This window comes from Amphibalanus amphitrite, unplaced genomic scaffold, assembly GCF_019059575.1.
Source record: "Amphibalanus amphitrite isolate SeventyFive unplaced genomic scaffold, NRLGWU_Aamphi_draft 000278F_arrow, whole genome shotgun sequence".
Classification (NCBI taxonomy): Eukaryota; Metazoa; Arthropoda; class Thecostraca; order Balanomorpha; family Balanidae; genus Amphibalanus; species Amphibalanus amphitrite.
In genome coordinates, this window is record NW_024881773.1 from 64,835 (window position 1) to 80,891 (window position 16,057).

The window sequence follows — 16,057 nt, forward strand, 5'->3', positions numbered from 1 at the left end:
CGGTGCAGTCGTACCCGACGCATAAATGAACCCACATGGTTCAGGCATGTGTGACTTGGCGCTGCGTCGATACGGTTCAGGCATATCTGACGAACAGCGACTTTTACTCTGTCAACATGAATCAGGCATGATGCATTGCCGCACCGATACGGTGCAGGCGGAACCGGCGCATAAATGAGCCCACATGGTTCAGGCATGTGTGACTTGGCGCTGCGTCGATATGGTTCAGGCATACCTGACGAACAGCGAGATTTACTGTGTCAACATGATTCATGCATGTTGAATTGCCGCACCGATACGGTGCAGTCGTACCCGGCGCATAAATGAGCCCACATGGTTCAGGCATGTGTGGCTTGAAGCGGCGTCGATATGGTTCAGGCATATCTGACGAACAGCGAGTTTTACTCTGTCAACATGAATCAGGCATGTTGCATTGCCGCACCGATACGGTGCAAGCGTACCCGGCGCATAAATGAGCCCACATAGTTCAGGCATGTGTGGCTTGGCGCTGCGTCGATATGGTTCAGGCATATCTGACGTACAGCGAGTTTTACTGCGATTTGGGTCAGACCGGTCGCCAAATGAGCCCGTGTACCTGACGAACAGTGAATTTAACTGGGTCTACATGGTTCATGCATGTTGATTGTTGCTGCTCTGCACCGGTATGGGTCAGGCATACCAGGCGCATTAATGGGCCCACACGAATCAGCCATGTGTATAAGCAGCGTCGGTACGGTTCTGTCGTACCTGACGAACAGCAAATTTAACTGGGTCAACATGGTTCAGACATGTTGGTTCTCCGCTCTGTGTTACTGTGGTCTGTGACATAGACGACGAGCCGGTATATACATTCATACCCAGATGGAGCGGGTGGTATTGTATCAGTTGTTCACTATCAATGACTCTGGACACACACATCTGCCATGTGGTCTCTGCACAACGGTCTATCCCACTGGTATTGATTCGTTCACCGCATCAGCATAATCCATTCGCTTGACTTTTCGGCGAGTCAGCCATGCAGGCAGCAGGCTCCTTATATGACTAGTATCGCTAGCACGCTAGCCTGACTTACCGGCCATGTCCGTCTCCCTTGGTCCCCCTCTGCTGAGCACCAGGTACTCTGTCGCTCCACAAACCTGTCTCCCGGCCTTGTCTACTTTTCCTGCTCGCTCGTTTTACAGCGCTTAGCTCGACGCTCGATTCCCACTCTCTCGCTTTGTCCGTCACCTCTGCGACCGCACGATCGTTTTCCACAGCCTGTCGCTTCGTTTCCACCCTTCGGCACTGTCCGCCGCCTCTGAGCGCGCGCCTTGGACTGCCCGACCTGTTTTGCGGCCTGTGTACTGAGCGTGTCTTATCTCGCCTCGGCCGAAGCCCGGTCTCCTCCCCTGGACCCGGGTCGTCAACCGCGCCACGACTCGGGTCTCCTCCCACCCCTCTGCCCCTCCCTCCCTCCCTCCTCGTGCTGGCCATCCTCCGCTCCCTCTATTCGAGCCCCAAATCAAGCTATTGACATTCCCTTCATAGTTTCCTCAAGATGTCCCGCTGTCCCTCGAAGCAAACTCCAGCTTCTTACAGCGACAGGTGGTGAAGCCCCGAAAGTGGTCCCTGTGTGGAACAATGCGGGGCGTGGCTGCCACTCTGTCTGACATGGCCCGCTGCCCAAACGGGGGCAGCGAACACAGCCACAGAGCGGAGCGTTGGCGGACCTGTTGGGAGGTCTGGTTTCACTGGCGATGACTTGCGGACCTCGCTTACTGAGGGAAGGACACGGGGAGGGTCCCACAAGACACTGATGGGGACAGGTGAAATGAAATGGGCGGGGCGGTGGAACACTGGCAGCACACCTGTGCTGCAAGTGGTGGCTGTATTGGTGGGCTGGGACCTGGTATATCGGTTGGATGTAGTATTTGGGAAAGTTTTCCTGTGATATGTTGTCAAATGGAAGCTTGATTGTTTGGTAGACATATTGGGAGCCGTCTTTTGTTGTCTTAGTGAGTGGAATTAAGCCCTCACATATTTTGCTGTCATTTCCGCCTACTTGTAAGGCGTTGTAATGAATTTCTGATTGAAACTGTAATCAGAGGCCTCGTAAATAATGCATTGTTCGCTTACTGTTATGGACTTGGCTTTCATTCTATTGTCTGTTTTTCTTGTTCTGTATGGCAACATGTGGTCTGGTGCGGGATGTGTTAATTGTTTGGCCTCGTTTAAGGTCAGCAGAGACTTCTTTATATCCCATACCTGACTTCCACACCGCTGGGTGATCTCTACGGCCCCTATTTGACCTGTGTCGCTCTGTGACCCTTATGACCTCTGTTTGACCCCTGTGTGACCTCTGTTCGCAGACTCTGTGGAGGGCAGCATGTACTCGGGCTCGAACCGCCTCTCCTCGGGGTCGTCGGGCCTCAGCCCCGGACCCCAGGCCGGCTACAACACGTTCTCGTTCCCCACGGCGCCGGTGAGTATGTAAAGGGAATAAGCTGTGATAGAAGGGTCGCGAGTTCGAAACCCTCCGTGTCCAGGTTTTTTATCGATTGAGAACAACCAGGCTCAAAATCCAGATTTACGATAAAAATATGTGAATTTTTTATCAAAAGACTTGTTTCTTTTGTTCAAGAAGTAGTTCATTTGTCGGCAGACGGAAGCTGAGAGATAGGACAAAAGCGGCGGCGTGTGCCTTGGTTTTCTTTTGACCTCCGGTTTTGGACATGACAGCTCAATGGAGTCCAGTCCTAGCGCCGGACCACAAAAGCCCAAAGACTGCGGACACTGCACAAAAGGTGGTACCGGAGCCCATTGGCGTCGAAAGACGAAATTCTTTCTGCGTTCTTCTCGTTCTGATATTACTTTTTGTGACGTGGGTGGGCCGCCCACTCGAGTCTGAATGTGTTTTGTTTTGCGCCTTTTTGAAGTGTGGTTATCTCAATATGGCTGCACCGTCAGCAGTAGGCTCCAGAAGTGGCTCCTGCGGTCGTCCGCCTCAAGGTCGCTTTTTGTGCGATAGGGGCACGCAGTGTCGACCTTCTTGCCCTTGTGTCTGAGGGCGCAGTGCTGACGGATGGAGTGGGTGCGGTCCCGGTCGCGGTGGGTCGCGGGGAGCGTCCGCTCAGATCCGGCCCCCGCCCGCTCCGGGTCCGCTGACCTTTGGCCGATCGACCCGCGCTCATTAATTCTAATTAACACCTGGACTTCGCCGATGATTAGAATGTACCCAACTTCGAATTGCTAATCGGTCTAGCGCGGACAACTTTTCACTTATAAAATGTGATAATACCTGGCTGAAGCAAAACTGCTGAGATTAGCCGTTTTGGGAGCGTATTCAGCCTTATCATATGCTGATGTTGGGGCTCGTCTTCTGCTAACAACACCCCGTATGCATACTTTGCGGCCACTATTGCGTCCGGGTCGCATATGGGCGACTATATCTGGCCCCGGTTACGACATGAAAAGCCCGCCCTGATTACGCTGGACCCCTGGGGACGACGCGTGGCATAGACCGCTCCCGATATACCCCAGATGACCCCCGAATGACCCGTGGTGTGTCTGGATGACCCCCGATGACTGGCGGTGACCTCATTGACCCCGGAAGCCGGCCGGTCGCGTTGTGAGGTCCCTTTAGCGCGTGCAGACCGGCCAGTCATCGCTGCTTATTTGTACTGTCCCTCTCCCTCACTGTCCTCTCTCTCTTCGGTGTCCTCGACGCTCGAGGAGCGCGGACAGCAGCCGGACATCAGTTGAATTTTACGTCCCTAGGTGTCGCCTCCGCTGCGTGGCGCGCAGCAGTTTTTCGAGTTGTTTGCTAGTGGACAGACCGGTTTGATGTCGTCCCGAGTCATTTTTCGTCATTGTTGTTGAGGCCCGTGGTGCTATCGCAGCACACTGACCTCGGCTGTAGCGATTTGTTTATATCGCGTCACCAGGCGGATAGGCGGTTTCTGGTCGTTTTTGTCGATATAACGTCCAGCCTCTGTCCTGTCGTGTGTCCGATCGGTGTGCCGCTCTTTGGAAAGAAGTGGCCGTTTGGAGGTGGGTTGACAGGAAAAAGGCGCTCTGCTGGCGGTTTGGTTATTTGAACTGAGTCTGGATAGGGCCGACTTGTCTCCGCGTGTGCGATGGAAAGTTCAACAAACCGTGAATCTGTGGCGTTGTGCGCTGTGGAAATGGAAACGCCCGCGAGAGTGCGTGTCTTGTTACCAGGGTTGATATCGTAGAAAAGATAGTCGCTCGAATGTTACCCTTCGGTTTCTGGTCGTTATGTATTTGTGTAAGTTATGTAAGCTTCTTATGTAAGCTGGATAAGCAAGGGTAACAGAAAACTTGCCACGCTATTAGAAAGTGCGCTGACCCTACCCACTACCCGCCCAGTCAGTCCTATGCCTGTTAATTAGTGTTATCTATTGACGACTTCCAGTGATATCCAACTCTATGACCTTTGTTGACCTCTGCGCTGACCTGTCGTGTCCCCAGGCGCCTCGGGCGGTGGCGTCGCCGGGCGGACCGGCCTGTTCACACTCCGGAAAGGAGTTTGTGCCTCACTTCCATAACCATCTGTACCAGCACCAACAGAGCGATGATCAGGGCATTGACGTCCAGGTAAGACGGTCTCTTAGTTATTTTTCAAAGCCCGGGAAGTGTGAGAAATTCTGCCAACGCTTTTCCATTGTCAGGTTTTGACACCTTCTGTACTTTTTCAAGTCATAAGCTTCAGCCAGTCATGAAGCCTTAGGCCACCGTATCTCGAAACTTACGTCCTGTTTGGTCTCGATGACCGACTTTGTATATGGGATGTTCTCATGCGTGCAGTTTACTTAGTAACTGAACGGCACCTGTTTAGGCTCATGCTCCTAAATTGGAGATATAAACGGACTGTTTAAATGTTCATTGATGATTATGATAGCTTGTACGCGATAGTTGATGACCTGCCGTTGGATACATTTGTTAACTTGTTCCAGGCTTCTGGTAAAAGCGTTTCTCAATCGTTGTCTGAAATGTCAGCTACCGTAGCGTTACATGACCACGATACCGTGGTGTTTGGATCGATCCTTAGGTTCCCCAACTAGTCGTTGAAGTCGAGGGAGGCCCCCTTCCTCTGTCCGTCCCCTGCTCTCCCCCTCTGTAGGGACGTCACTCTGTAAACAGCTCACAGGCGGCGTGGAGGGTGACCTGTCTAAATACAGTGTCCTCTGCGCGCGTACACAGTCCACTGCGTGCACCAAAACGACCACACACGGAGCGACACAAACGCATAACGTTCTGTGTCTCTCTGTTTGTTCACATAGTTTGTATTCTAGCCTTGTCGCGTAGGGTCGGCGTCGGGTCATAAGTGGTCATAAATGGAGGTCTATGGCCACACATGTGCGCGGCAGCAGGGACACGCCGGCCCGTATATCGGGCGGCCCGGCTGGACATTGGGAGACGGGCGGGCAGTGGAGAGCAGGGCGGGAGAGAGAGAGGACGGGTCGGTGTGCGCGTTGAGATGTAAGAAGGGTGAAGAAATACAGTCTACGATAGACGCAAAGTTTGAATGCCACAAGCTATTTCGGCATTTTTCTGACAAGTGGTGAGAAGATGCCGAGTGTCGAGGAGGAGACCAGTGACGCCGCGGGAAGAGCGGTGATGGAGGTGACTCCGGCGTTCGACGCCAGGACTATTCCGGAGTTCGACGGAACTGGAAACGTAGTGGAGTGGCTGGAGCAGGCTGCTCTCCTGTGCGAGCTGCGATCAGTGTCCTTGATGGCTGTGTTGCCGACTCGCCTGCGCGGCGGTGCTTTCGCGGTGTGGTCCCGAATGCCCGCAGCGACTCGTCATCAGCTGCCCAGCGTGAAGGCTAAGCTGCTGAGGGCCTTCGCCATGGACCCGTTCACCGCGCAGGCGGAAATGGCACGGCGTCGCCTTCATCCCGGAGAGACGGCGGATGTGTACTTAGCGGCGCTGCAGCAGCTCGCTGAGTTGATGGGAGGTCTGCCGGAGAGAGCTATTGCCATCACCTTCGTCAATGGGCTGCCGGAGGCTGCGCAAGCTGCGGTTCGGGACGGGCTCGGAGACGAGTTCACTCTCGAGTACGTCCTGGACCGAGCGAGAGCCGTACTGTCCAGGACAGCAGTCACGGCAGCGCCACCGGCGGCGGCAGCGGCGGCGGCGGGGGCGGCGGCGGCGGCGGCGGCGGCGGCGAGTGGGCCATCACGTGACATTTCAAGGTCAAGTCGCCGGCCGGCTCCGATCAGATGCTGGATATGTGGTCGCCCAGGTCATATCGCCCGGATGTGCCCAAACGGCTGCGGCGGGGGAGCTGCATCAGCGCCAGCACCTCCTCCGCCGTCCACCGAGCCGGCAGCAGAGCGCCGGTAATCCAGATGCTGCTCGACGGGCGACCGTGTCACGCGCTGGTGGACACGGGCTGCGAGGAGACCGTGGTGTTCGCGGGTTGTGTCGATAAATGGGATCGATGTGAGACAAACTTGACCGCGGTGAATGGGAGTGTCGTGCGATGCTGCGGGAGTGCAGAGGTGCTGCTGGAGGCACAAGGCCGGCGGGCGGTGGTCCGTGCTGTGGTAGTGGCGGAAAGGTTGTTGGGTGTTGACGTGCTGTTGGGCATGACCGGGTTAGAGGCGCTGGGTGGTGTGTTTGTTAGTGGTGGAGAGGTGCGTTTTGGTGGTAAAGTGGTGACGGGGGAGCGTTCGGGGTGCGCCGGTGTAAAGGCAGAATCGAGCGGTATGTCGGCAGCGGTGTCTCAGGGGCGTGGTCCAGTGGACAGACAAATCGAGACGGCTGATTTTGTGGCTAAGTTCAGCGACGGAAAGTGGACAGTTTGGTGGAAGTGGGCCGACGGAAAGGAGCCAAAACAACTCAAGAATACTGTGCCGCAATATCGCGTGCCGGCAGAGTCGCAGGAGCGGTTCGACGCAGAGCTACGGCTCTGGGTTGAGGAAGGGTGGCTGCAACCGTACAATGAGCAGGAACACGGGCCGGTGCGTGGCCTAATTCCGCTCATGGCGGTCACCCAGGAAGCCAAGGACAAGGTCAGGCCGGTGCTCGACTACCGTGAACTGAATGAGCACCTGGTGGCTCACACGGCTGAAGCTGATGTGTGCCGCGACCAGCTCCGCAAGTGGCGGCAACACGGCGACGATGTGGCCGTCATCGACCTGAAGAAGGCGTTTCTGCAGCTGCACGTGGCCCAGGAGCTGTGGCCGTTTCAGACGGTAATCGTGGAAGGCCAGTGACATTGTCTGACAAGGGTCGGATTTGGTCTCAGCGTTGCAAGCGGCATCATGCAAGCGGTAGTGCGGGAAGTTTTGGATCAAAGTCCAGAGATCGCAAAAGCAGTGCTCCCGTACGCTGACGACCTGCTCGTCAACGAGACGCTCATCTCTGCTGAGCGGGTGGCCGAACATTTTGCCGCATACGGGCTCTCGTGTAAGCCACCGGAACGGGTAGCGGATGAGGCCGGAGCCCGGATGCTGGGGCTCCGAGTGAGACGGCAGTCTGGCGGTGACGGCACACTGAGATGGTCTCGGGACGGCGAGACACCAGCTGAGCCACCCGGGGTGCTGACCAGGCGGTCAATCTTCGCCTGGGCGGGTCAGCTAACATCACACGTGCCCGTCGCCGGGTGGCTGCGGCCGGCCGCCGCCTGGCTGAAAAGGGCGGCGAACAAGGTCACCAAAGATTGGGACTCACCGATCACCGACGATGACCTGCGCAAACAAGTCAGTGATGTGGCCCGGCGGCTGGCAGAGTGTGACCCGGCACGAGGACAGTGGTGCGTCTCAGGAGACTCGGTGACGGTGTGGACCGATGCCAGCTCTATCGCCCGCGGCGTAGTGCTAAGTGACCCCACCACGGGTGAGGTTATCGAAGACGCCGCGTGGCTCCGATCTGACAGTGACTCAGACATGCACATAAACCTATCGGAGCTGGATGCCGCGCTGAACGGTATGAATATGGCGGTGGCGTGGGGATTCAAGCGTGTGATCCTCCGCACAGACTCTGTCACTGTTCAGCGCTGGCTGACCGACGCTCTGACAGGCCGTGCCCGACTGAGGACGAAGGCACAGTCGGAAATGCTGGTTCGGCGGCGGGTGGCCGTTTTCAAGCAGCTCTCCAGCGAGTACGACCTCGTCGTGACAGTGGAGCTCGTGCCATCGGCTGCCAACCGTGCAGACGAACTCACGAGAGTACCAAAAGAGTGGATCAGAACCGGAAGCGAGCAGGTGACAGGTGTGGTGGCGGCCGTCAGGACAGCTCGACCTGAGGACATAATGGCGGTGCATGAAAGTGTGGGACACCAGGGAGTGCGGCGGACGTGGTGGTATGCGCGCCGAGAGCTGGGAAAGAGCGTGACGAAGTCGGCCGTTCGTCAGATCGTTAGATCGTGCCAGGTGTGTGCGTCGATCGACCCAGCCCCGTCGCGCTGGAAGCATGGTGCCTTGGCGGTCGAGCGCAACTGGGAGCGGCTGGCAATGGACGTAACCCATTTCCGCGGAAAACACTATCTCACCGTGATTGACTGTGGGCCGTCGCGATACGCCATGTGGCGTGAGATCCGCCGCTCTGACGGGAGCGAGATCGTCAGACAACTCGAGGCTCTGTTTTTGGAGCGAGGAGCACCGGCCGAGCTTCTAATGGATAATGCGACCGAATTCAAGGGTCGCGAGCTGAAGGCGTTCGCGGTGCGGTGGGACGTCGAGCTGAGGTATCGCGCGGCCTATGAACCTGGTGGGAATGGCATCATCGAGCGCCACCATCGCACCATCAAAGTGATGGCCGCCCGTCAAGGATGCACCGTACCAGAAGCCGTGCACCGCTATAATGTCACGCCCAAGGACGGGCGTGATATTACCACGGCCCCGATACATGGTGCCTACCGTCAGGCTGGCAGAGACTTGTGCGTGCAGTCACAGGGAAACACAGCTGCTCCTCCTCAGACGGCCGGCCAGCCTGGTGTGTATCAGCCCGGTGATGCGGTGTGGGTCCGAAAACGGGGCGATCGGTGCACCGCCGTGTCAAAGGAGGGCACTGTCACCAAAGTCGTATCCGCTCAGACGATTGAAGTGGATGGAGTCCCATGGCACGTGCGGAACATTCGTCATCGTCTTGCCAACAACAGTGACGACGCAATGGCTGCTTCGACGGATGATGAGCAGGAAGAGGAGATCGCCTGTCCGGTTCCGACCGCCCATGTGCCTGGACAGCTGGCCATTGAGGCGCCGGCGGCGGTGGAGCCGTCAGAGCTGACCCCAGCTGTCGCGCCGACCGAGCAGACCGAGCCGGTCCCTCGAGCAGCAGCTGAGGCGGATGGCGGTGCCGGAACAGAGGAGCGGATCCATACAGTGAAAGTTGTAAAAACAGAAACTGAGGGATTGTCAAACGACCGTGTGAACGAAGGTAGCGCGCCAGCGGAAAGTGTAGATAATATCGATAGTTATAGTGACGTGCTAAGAAGGGGTTTGCGCTGCAGGCGTGCGCCGCAACTCTTCGGCGCTCCCATCCCCCATTAGTTAAACTGTAGTTAGATGTGTTCTTTAGGAACAGGGGGGAATGTGTCTCTCTGTTTGTTCACATAGTTTGTATTCTAGCCTTGTCGCGTAGGGTCGGCGTCGGGTCATAAGTGGTCATAAATGGAGGTCTATGGCCACACATGTGCGCGGCAGCAGGGACACGCCGGCCCGTATATCGGGCGGCCCGGCTGGACATTGGGAGACGGGCGGGCAGTGGAGAGCAGGGCGGGAGAGAGAGAGGACGGGTCGGTGTGCGCGTTGAGATGTAAGAAGGGTGAAGAAATACAGTCTACGATAGACGCAAAGTTTGAATGCCACACGTTCCGTCACTGCGCGTCTTGAATGGGAGTCTTCAAAACAGACGTCTTCAGGCTCTGGAGACGCGCCTCTCTACAAGACAAGTGTCGGAGTTTGATTTCACTGAGGTTTGGTTTCAAGACGAGCAACTTTCAAGACATGTTTGTATTTGTATAGACGTCCGAGAGAGAAATTCGTTCACCCTCTTGTCTTCTGAAACTGAATGCATCAAAGCAGGGGGCGTTCCACTTTCTAATCGCAACAGCATAGCCAAAAGAAACACTCGGGTCGAAAGCTCCTCCGTCCGTACATACGTATTCCGACAGTGTGTATTTATTTGTCCAGCAATGTCTCTCCGTCTGCCGGATGTTTTTCTATTGCGATGTGACAGATACTCCTGCCACCATGCTGGGTCTCTTGTCAGCTTCCTGCCGGGACAATACCTCCCGCCCGTCTCCGCGGATCTGTCAATGGGTAACGGGTATCGGTGTCGTCTCGTCAGCGCGGTAGCGCAGACATTCTGACAATGGCGTGGCGAAGATCCGCCCCGCCGAGTTGGCCGTGCCGTGGCCCAGAAACGCATACGGTGGATAATGAGTGTTTGCGTACGGAGAGGTGGTGACTGACGGGTTTCTGACGGGTGGTGACGGGACGCTGACGGGGTGGTGATGGGAGTGGGATGCTGATGATGGGACGGTGAAGGGGAGGTGAAGGACCTGTGTTGAGATGGGATGGACAGCGGTGGGGTGCCGGTGGGGTGGTGGGTTGGGATGGGACGTTGGCGGAGTGAACGACGTTGGGTACTGTCGAAGAATGGAACGGACAGGAATTGACTGCACTGACGGGACAAGACAGGACAGACTGACAGGCGACGGCTGCTCAGAGGCGAGAGCGTCAAGTCACCCATCATTGTCTGAGCCTGGAATGCGGGGTTGACGGCCGCCCCAGCGCCGTAGGTCGACGAATTGGATCGGTTCGCTCAAGTGTTTGAAGTGGTACGCCGTGGGAAGGAGACTTCAGACGACAGAGGAAATGTTTGGAAGGATATCGGCGGCGCTGTGGCGGCGGCTCTTGAGCAGAACACTCGAACGGAAGCGGAAGAGTTTGGTCGTTCTCACGGGACGGGCGAATTGCGAAATGAAAACATGGTGTATGGTCGAAGGCTGGGAGGATAGTTGAGAAGATCAATACAGTATGAAGATCAATAAGTTACTGAAGGCAGTGCCTGACGACTGTGGTGCTGGTGGTGACAGTGGTAACTCCTGGTGACATTTGGTGACGTTGGTGATAGCTCAGACCTGTCGCCAGACTGACGTGAGATACACATCAGTGTGATGTCGCTGCACGTTACGGGACCCGCGACGGACACTGGACAGTTCGGACGGACGGCGGTTTGGACAATAACCGGTCCTGGACACGCCAGGCGGCCGGGGAGGGTGGGGCACTGGGGTAGAGGGTTGTCAGGATGGCCCTGACGCGGTAAATGCGCGTCTGTTGACGTTAATGTGTAGGGTGCGGTCGGGGTTTGTGCCAGGCTTAGCTACTCTGAAACATACAGCGTCGTATTGTCGCAGTGAATCCCATGAGGACAATCATGCTGGAATGCTAACAGCTGCTTGTTCCAAGACGCACCTTTCGAGGAAAACCGACCATAAACTCCATTTAAACCTCGTAAACAAATGCTTACGCTCCTTGTTTGTGACTAAAACCATTGTGAACTCACTGCCGCTGTACATTTATGTTGGCGCAGCAGTGTTCGTCCCGGCTTTTGCAGTGTGCTAGTTTTACGTTGGTCAGTTGGAAATCGTAACTGACCGTTGACAAGACCAGAATCCTGTTGTGCTAAACGGGCTGGATTAGTCGAGATGACATTTGGCTAACATCTTGTCCCTGCTGATTCTATCTCCAGCTTAGAGTCGTTTCTGTGTTAACATTAGTGCCGTTGTGACTGGGTCATTGGTTTCTCTACATACCGCAAATTCTGTGGCGCTGCACCATTTTAACGACATGGCGTATTGCAAAGTCAAGGGCAATACAGTGCAGCCACATGTCCAATATGCTCGCTCATGATCACGGCTTATTTCAAATTCACACACCCATTGCGGATGTCCTCACAGATGACACGTCACTTGTCACGTATGACATCACCTGTCACCCATATCACCCGCGTGTCACCTGTCCACCCATTAGTTCCCCGTCACCCGAGGTCCTTCTGCAGTTCCGGATGTGCTTGTTTCGGGAGGTATGGCGTCGATGAACACAGGCCTTTTAGTGTAGTGGTGATGTCAACACGTCTTCAGGGTACATCAGTTAGGGACATGTGCAAAGCTGATGGCATTGCTACCGTAACCTGTTATAGGCGGATCCTGTTAGCTGGAGATGCAAACTTGTCACCAATTTGTTACCGTCGTTATTGAAGAAACTAGTCAAGACATCAGTCTCATCATGAGGCCACCTGCCAGGATTTGGACCCAAGCTAAGTGTGCTTTGGAACCTCTCGGCTCTCAGATTCCGCACTGTAAATCCAGCCACTCTCGGCTCTGTGGTTCGTCTCCGGAGAAAAGTCGCAGCTCTACTCCGCATCCTTGTTTACCTTGTAGTAGCCAGCGCCGGGACCATACGGCTGAATGCTAAGTAACGGCGCCTGTCGATACGGGCGACTGCACCTGTCCTGAACTGGAACACCCCATGAAGTCTGCACCGGTTCGATTTGGTAGCCGGTGCGTGATTCGGCTCAGTTTTCTGTCAGGGAGCGCCTCTGGGCCCTATCACGGCACGCGAGAGGGGATGTGTGCCTAAATACGGACACTTTGCCAGCAGCTGGTGGCGGCCTGTCTTCTGTCGTGACTGGGAGTGAGACTCGGCAGACTGCTGCTCGTGAGGCGTCACCGTCCGTTGGTCCGTCGGTTCGTGAGAGGGAGTGGCGCGGACTGGGTCACCGTGACACTCCTGGTCTCGGGAGGGAGTGGGGTAGGGAATGGAAGAGGGAGTGACTAGGAGAGTGTTTGAGGGAGTGGGTAATAGAGTGTCAGTCATTCCCACCCACTCACGACCGCGCCCTGCCGTTGGTCTCCCTTACCCGCGCTGTGGGTCAACTCACCTACTCAATACAGCTCAGACTAGCTCAACCTTCGCTGGTGGCTTTGATTTGGCTCTGATGAGGTGCTGTCAGACCCTTTAAACCCCCCTTCCCTCGCGGGGGGAGGGGGTGCAGCTGCCAGCTGGCCGGGCGGGCGGCGGCTCCTGTGATGTCCCCCGATGATGTGCCGTATGGTTTGATAGCAGAGGGCCGGTGCACCGCCCCGCCACCAGCTGTGCGCACCTGGGGATCTGAAGTACCGACCGCGGCCACTCGGGGTCAAAGGTCAGGTGCCACGCGGCAGGTCAGACTGTCGGAACCAAGAGTTGACGGTGATTTCTGCACACGGCCGCAGTGACATGGGTGATTTCTGAGAAAAAGAAGACGGGAATTTCATTGTAGTTTGTTGCAGCGTCCAGATATGCCTATCGTTGATGCGGTGGTGGTCGAAACTGGAACGAAACACGCGATTGATTTTCCTCAATGAGATCATTTGCTCGTAAAGGTGGCTTCTTTCGAGGGAGTTCTCGGTGATCTAGTGACAGTTGTTTGTCATTCGGTTCATAGAACGTTCGGTGAATTCAGCGTGTCGCAAACTGTTCTTTGGCTCATGGGAGTGATGTCGTTTGCTTTTATTCGGTATTTAACTGTGATATTGCGTGTGGTGGGTGTGACTGCTCAATAATTTCACCTTCGAACCTGAATGTGTCCCAATCGTCCCTAGATTTTCCCGTATAACTGTGGCGTACCCGGCCCCATGAATCTATGACACATCTTCCTTACCTGTGACTGCGCTGGCCCTTTGCCAGTTTGCCGCTGACAACTACCGCTGTCTCCTCCCACAACACTGCTCCAATGAGGCTGTTCCTCCGAGTTATGACGTCATGACCTGGCCGACTGCCAAGTTCATGTGTACAGGATGTCCAATGGACCAAGAGGCCGTTTTGGCTACGGGTCGGGGATGTTTCATCCCATGATGACGTCACTAACTCAGTGACGTCATCTGAGTTTCCTTCTTTCGATGTGAGAATTCTTAGTCTGGTGTGGGTGGTCTTCCAATGGTATGATGCAGACCCAAACTGGTTTATCGGAATTTTCACGTGGGCGGTCGCCCGGGGCAGAACTGGGATTAGTGTCTGATTTCATGGGTCTCATTAGTGTCAGGACGGAAAAATGCACCACGATAGTTTGCGATTGCTGGGAGATATTTGGAATAGGCATCGTGACCCAAATGTGATCCTTACTAATAACACAATATAATGAACTCTCCTAGGCTAGACACTATGGCTCGTTAATAGCTCACTAATATCAAACCAACTTCCAATGAATCCATGAAAGGTACTGCACCAGACTGCCTCGATCAAGCCGGGCGCTGCAAGGCTTCGGCGTGCTGCTGCAGAAACCCTAGTGTTTAGCGTGCCTGCTGTTTTAATGGTCACCATATTTGTCGCCGCGCGTCTGCGGAGATGCCGCGTTGAGACGGCATTCTTACCGCGTTACCTGACCGGGGGGTAGTCGGCGGGGGGAGGGTGAGAGGGTTTTGATGTAGCTGTTACTGGGAGAGTATACCCGTGTTGTCATGACTGTTGGGTAGATTTTCGGGCAGATTATGGACAGGTGTCTCCCGAATGATGGACGTTTTGTGTTGTGTGATATTGTTGCTGAGTGGGTTTGGCTGTTTGGGTGTGATGGAGCCCATGACTGGTGTGGTGTCTACCTACCTCAAAGAAAAAAAATACATGGGGTAATATATTCAAGCTATGGCTATCCAAGGACAGACGATGCGGTATAGCATACAAGCAATGAAATGTGTCCGTTAACTGTAGGTATGTGTCACTGGTAGGTACGTACGCCTTATATGAGGGGAATTTTGCGATGCCTACTCTTCATGTTTTTATTCATCCTTGTGCCTGTACTATTGAGCTTTGGGCGCAACGCGATGCGGCGTGTTCTATGGAGTAACGAATCTAGGATGTTTGCGTCTGCAGTTGCCATGGTGACAGTCAGTTTCCAGATGAGGGGTCCCGGTAACGCGCTGTTTTCCATCGGTTACTCGGGTAACGCGTTGTCTGGAGCAGTGCATCGATGCGATTTCCGTAGCATTTTATCTTGGTAGCCATGGCAACCAAAGGACTGAAGTAAACGGAGTCACTATCAGCTTTTTCTCTCGCTAGTGCAAACACACCTATCCATGAGAGAAGTTGTATCAGAGACCGAGGATTTTACGTCTACCTTAAGTTCCTTTGCTGTTTATTTACGCACATTTTGACATTGGTCGTTTTCTCCTTTTTGCAGAGTCCGGGCCGCGACTCTCCATCCAGCGCGGGCAGCTCGACCAGCAGTTTCGGCTGCCGTAACAGCACCTCCAGCCTGGACTCTGGCCGCGCGTCCTCGGCTTACGACAGCAAGGCTTCCCATCCGACCAGCCTGAACAGGTGCGAGCGACGCCTAGCGGTCAGCTGAGGAACTACGGGCGGTGGACGGGGAGACGGCGAGATAGAGGGCAGCACTGGGCATGAGGAGCCCCGTGGATTTATTTCTGTGCCTGTGGAGCCTGTCACCAGTCACCAGAGCTTGAACGAACCCTGAGCGAACAATGTTTGAATTAAGTTTGAATTATCTGATGAACACTGAACTGAACACGTCTTCTGGCATAATATTTCGTTCTAGACGACGGAATTCGTGACTTTCACATTGTCTCACTTATTGTTCTTGATTGTCTGGATTGACTCATTTTATGATGTTTAAAACGCGTACCCCATCGCTCCCTGCCTCACAACATCCCCTACTGTCTATCTAACTGCACCTCTTTGTCTGTTTCACTTCGTAGTTATTCATGCATTCAGCCCCATTTACAGCGTTCTTCCTCCACCCGTCTGATACTAGGTCCACATCCGCCCTGCACACCGCACCCTCTCGGCCCAGCTAACTGTACCCCCCTCTGACCCTCCCCCCCTCCCCCTTCGCTCCGTTCAGACTGTCCGGCCAGTCGTACGAGTCTGGCAGCAGCTACCGCCAGTCGTACCACAGCTCCAGCTCCAGTCTGGGCTCCCTGGAGAAGGATGACGCCATCTCTCGTCTGCACGTCGCTCAGATGCTCGCCGACGGCATGAAGGTAAGGCATGGGGAATGGTGGGGTTTGATTTAGGAATCGTAAGGAGAGTCGATGTGAAATAGG

The 16,057-nt window shown here is 55.1% G+C and overlaps 1 protein-coding gene across 3 annotated transcripts in view; it reads left to right on the top strand.

The window, feature by feature from the left end:
* LOC122387223 (caskin-2-like) overlaps positions 1-16,057 on the top strand; it is an 88,787-nt gene that overhangs the window by 46,216 nt on the left and 26,514 nt on the right. For all 3 annotated transcript variants that reach the window (XM_043377180.1, XM_043377178.1, XM_043377179.1), the window contains 4 exons: positions 2,349-2,461; positions 4,471-4,596; positions 15,175-15,314; positions 15,856-15,994. In XM_043377180.1, coding sequence (XP_043233115.1) covers positions 2,349-2,461; positions 4,471-4,596; positions 15,175-15,314; positions 15,856-15,994 — 518 coding nt within the window. The remainder of the gene's footprint in view (positions 1-2,348; positions 2,462-4,470; positions 4,597-15,174; positions 15,315-15,855; positions 15,995-16,057) is intronic.